The sequence below is a fragment of the Chaetomium globosum genome, genomic scaffold, assembly GCF_000143365.1.
Source record: "Chaetomium globosum CBS 148.51 scaffold_4 genomic scaffold, whole genome shotgun sequence".
In the NCBI taxonomy this organism is placed as follows: domain Eukaryota; kingdom Fungi; phylum Ascomycota; class Sordariomycetes; order Sordariales; family Chaetomiaceae; genus Chaetomium; species Chaetomium globosum.
In genome coordinates, this window is record NT_165979.1 from 1,649,922 (window position 1) to 1,654,518 (window position 4,597).

The window sequence follows — 4,597 nt, forward strand, 5'->3', positions numbered from 1 at the left end:
ATCGCCCGCCAACCTGAATCCAATCTGGTATCGCCACGGGAATTCCCCCGTGTCAACAGCACTGTGGGGCTCGTCCAGCACTAGGTTCTCCCACACTTGTACCCCGCAGGCGGGCCATCCATCCTGGGCTCCGAGGATATCTCAAACTATATTGACCATTATTCTTTTGTTCCAAAAATTCACTTCCGAACGCACAAATGGGCGGGGGGGGGGGAGGGGGGGGGGAATATTTGTGTCTGGTGTTGGTTTTTAGGGTGTGGGTTGGTGGGGATGAGAATGGGATTGGCGTGGTATTTTTATCAAGGGGTGGCTTGCTGGGTTGGACAGATTGTTCTGGAGTAGATATTTGTCGTATATTGCGTTTGGGGATCGGCAGTAGCATTTTGACCTCCGTCCCGGGTTTTGTTGGCGTTTGGTCGGTCCATCTTCATTCTGGACTTCAGGGCCATACGGGTATGCATCATGGAGGAGGGAGTTCTGGAAACGGGTCACGGGACTCTTCATATACAGTACACATCTGGTACGGGCGAGGTCGACTTTTGTAATGGCTCGTCGTTCGATCATAGGTACCCTGAGGATAAAAGAATGCTAACAAAACCGTAACATGCTATGTTGTGGCCCCTTTTATCATGCCGTTTTATCGTTTGCTTGTATGTACATGCACCCTCTGTCCTGCAGTTCCAGGTGTCCGGGTATCCTGATAATTTGCTTGGGGAATTCCTGTTTCATTTCAGTATCTAATACCCGATATCCATGTGCAAATGGGTTCGTCGGCTTTCACGTACTCAGTCGCGGCTTAGATGGCCAGTCGTTAAGTTAAGGATGAGGTTGAGCGGGTCAGAGCCACCGAGCGTGGGGGGCAACGCTGCGGCTCTGGCGTCTTTACAGGGGTCGGTCCCACTAGGCCTCCTTCCCATCCACCACCCTCCAAATTCATCAGAATCATATGCATGGTATCACTCCCCGTGCGCAAAGTCATCCAAACCATCGACACCAATCCTCGTCCGTCCCGACAAACCAACAATGTCGCCAAATTGGAATCTCAACCCCAGCTCGGCGATTCGCTTGTCGCGCTCTTCACTCTCAAGCCTGCTCAAACCCTCCATACTCCCCAACATCCAAGAGTCACAAACATAATACATGGCTCCGGCAATGGTGCTGGGATCGACAGGCATGTGCGGCCACCTGACAAAAAAGGTACCAACAACGACGAGCCACATGAGGCTGAGGATGCCGACTGCCATCCAAGTGCAAACGCGCGATGTCATCCACGTCTGCGTAACCCGGAACGGCACATTGCTAAGCACGATCGGCATGAACTCGGACAGGATGGCCGTGAAGGCGACCAGGATGAGAAATTCGTGGCGCTGCTGGACGGCGCCCACGATACCAGAGAAGGCGTTCAGTGGCGGGGACACCGTGATGGTCCGCTGAGGGGGTTGGGGGGGTTGTGAGAGCATCTGATAAGGGCTGAGCACCGCCAGACCTGGATGGGCTAGGTCAGTCTTTGGGGGCCTTGGGCTTAGATGGGATCAGGACTCACTGGTAAAAAAGCAGCTCCAGAAGAAGCTGACGCCCACGCCAGCCAGCGTGAACAGCGCGCGCACTCCGAAGTTCTGCGTGCCCATGAACCTCTCAAACCCCGTATCGCCGCCCGTGTTGTTGTAGTACAAGATCAGCACCATGATGCCGGTTATGGTCACTAGGCACACCGCTCTCGCTGTGTATGACAGCATGAGAAACGGGAGATGATGCTCGGTTTTGCGATGAGTTTCGGTAACTTCGCTCTCTTGCGGCGATTTTAAGCTGAGGCTTGACTCCGAGTCGACCTTCCACAATGACGCATCCGCCTCTTGAACCATGACGCCGTAGTCAGGGACGCCGTAACGGTTGAAGAAGGACCCCAGCTCGAACCTCTTGCCCTCTAACGCGGCTACAAGTTGCCGGTGGTCAATTTTCTCCCCCCGACCGGTCGACAGCGATGAGAAAACTGCTCTTAACCCAGGGTTTGTCGACAAGGACGCAACAGCCGCGATGGACCACGGATTTGCCGCCACCCCCGTCTGCCAGCGGCGAAGAACGAACAAGATAAGCAGCAATAACACGACCATAAACCCCAACACTCCAATTGTCGCTCTTGCCGGGCCAAGGAACACCCCCAACGTCATCGCACAGCCCCTGAAATCCAGCCTCGAGCAGCTACCATGCAGCTTCAGCGCCACGGCCTCCGACGACAACGGCACGAGCAGCACAGCAGCCAGCAGCAGCAACGTCGTCAGGAACACCAGGACCTGGCCGCCTGCCAACGACCGGACGCTCGCCACGACGCCGTGCATCCCGCCCGTCCTCAGACACAGCGAGTCCCGGGCCGACGCGCTCCGATGGCGCGTCAGAGCGTGCCACGGCTGCAGCTGCTTCGCCGCCAGGTCGATCGTGCGGAGCGGGATCGTCAGCATCACCGCGAGCAGCGTCGGCAGGAAGAAGCCCACGAAATACTCGCCCTCGGAGATGTAGTAGACCTTGACGCCCGTCTGCGGATCGGGGGGTTGCGTCGCGGGGATCGGGTACTCGGTGATGGTGGCGGTTGCGGCGCCGGCTGTGTTTGTGAGGACTCGCGTCCGGGTGGGGACCAAAACGCAAGTCGTCACCGTCGCTGTTGGCTTGCCGTCCGGATCGGTCAAGGTGAGGACTACCGGTGTGGATACCGCCGCCGGCGTGCGCGTGACGATGGCCGTGGGCGTCCCGTCTGAGTTGGTGAGTGTCGCCACCTCTGCTGTCGTGTATGATGGCTCGAGGCCAATGATGGATCCGTGCAGCGTGCTCGTCACAGTGTACTCGCTGACCGATCCATCCAGTGTCCGCACCTCTGATGTGGTCTGGCTGGTGATGGTCGTCACAACACCCGGAAGCGTCGTCTGCTTCGTGATTGTGGCCACTACTTCGGTATGGATTGTGGATACGACTGTGACGGGGCCATCGTGGCCGTGCTGCTCGGGGAGTGGGTTGAACAGGATTGGCTGACTCGTGGTGGAGGACTCGGTCGAGAGCGTTATGGTCTCGGTGTGGTACCCGGGCTGGCCGAACTGAGGCTTGTCGCCGATTCGAACCCTGGTGGTGGTCTGCGTGCCAGTAGGCTTGTCCTCCGAGCTCGAGCCGTCGCCAGGCCCAGTTGTTATGGTTGCGGCCGACGTGGGAGTGGCAGGTGTGGAGATGGGTGAAGGAGTCGAGGCGTTCTGGAACTCGCGTCTCATGTTCGGCATTCTCGTCGTCATCGAGGACCCCGACGACGGTCCGATGTTGTCCGGGCCCGTTGTGCTCGTTTCCGACCCCTATCCCGGGACCACGTCTCGATCAACCTCTGCGGGGAGGAGCCGACACGCCGTCTCCAGGGCAGCAATGAGCCCCAACATAATCGCTATCATCGTCACGAGGAATGGCCATCGGAGCGGTAACGGCTTGTAGTCTGGGAGGCCGGTCCGACGCCGCGGGTTCGACCCGCGTGATGTTCCTTCCGCCGCTTGTTCGTATAGCCCTAGGCTTGACAGTTTCTCAGACCCAATCAGGCTTTCGGCTTTCTTAAGGGGATACCCCTCAACACTAGCCACTGGACTCAGGGCTCGATCTTGTTGCTGGAGTGAGGAATACATGGTGTGACTGGACGGGAAAGCGCAGTTTCCCTATGCACATGATCATGAAAAAGGCTCCATTTCTCGAGGATTAAAAATAGCCGTCAACATGAGCGTTGTGCGGGCCAAAGGATAGAGTGAAGTGTGTTCTCCCAAGAACATACACCGACTTCATGCCTGCTCTAAAGATGGTTTTTGACTTGCACGGCAAGTTCAATTATCGTCTCCATATCGCTGACAGCTCTCGGCTCTCACAGGGCTGCCGATCTTTGGTAAGGAGGCGATGCCCCTTCTCGACCCCATTGGCCTACGCTGTTGCCAAATTCGGGGCACCAACCTCACTGATCAGCATCTTTTCTGGCACAGCCCACTGTTGGATCCAGTCGGGCGGGAGAATCAAGCTTTCCTTCTGTCAACCTAAGGTGCCATTCGTAAGGCGGCCCAATTGGCGGTCTGCTTAACGGTCGCTCGCGAGATGGATAGCACATCCCAGGACCAATTATGAGTCCACATCCCAGACACATGATACAGGAACGGTGTGAGACCCGTTCTATTTTTATACTGCCAACGACGGCCTTGAGCCATTGCCAGGTGGCCACCACAACATGGACATGTTTGTAGTGGTTAGGGGATTGAGAGCCAGGCGAATGGCTGTAGGTATGGCTTGAAGCTTGTTTCCGTTTGGGGTCATAATCACCCAAATCCAGCATTGCCAACCATAGTCGTGGGTAGCGCCCAGATGCCTTGCTCGTTCTTCCCAATGCATAAGGAACCCTGCTGGAGACCTGGCACATAGGGAGTAGAGGAGACGTGCAAGAAGTCTATCGAGCAGCTGCAACGACGAAAGGGAATCGATTTAACAGCCTCACCGAACAAGACGAACTCCACTACCTAGTATACTATCCAGTAACCTAACATACAACCATTCCCACAACCCCTCCTAGCCCAACCCCCCTCCCCTCACGGATACC

At 56.6% G+C, this 4,597-nt stretch overlaps 1 protein-coding gene across 1 annotated transcript; it reads right to left on the reverse strand.

Annotated features, from left to right (window-relative positions):
• Positions 1 to 637: 637 nt before the first annotated feature.
• Positions 638 to 3,272, reverse strand: CHGG_04235 (uncharacterized protein; the record flags this gene model as incomplete). Its single annotated transcript, XM_001223448.1, has 3 exons — positions 638 to 720; positions 1,019 to 1,486; positions 1,544 to 3,272. The coding sequence occupies 3 exons, from the start codon at positions 3,270 to 3,272 to the stop codon at positions 638 to 640; spliced, it is 2,280 nt and encodes a 759-aa protein (XP_001223449.1).
• Positions 3,273 to 4,597: the final 1,325 nt, after the last annotated feature.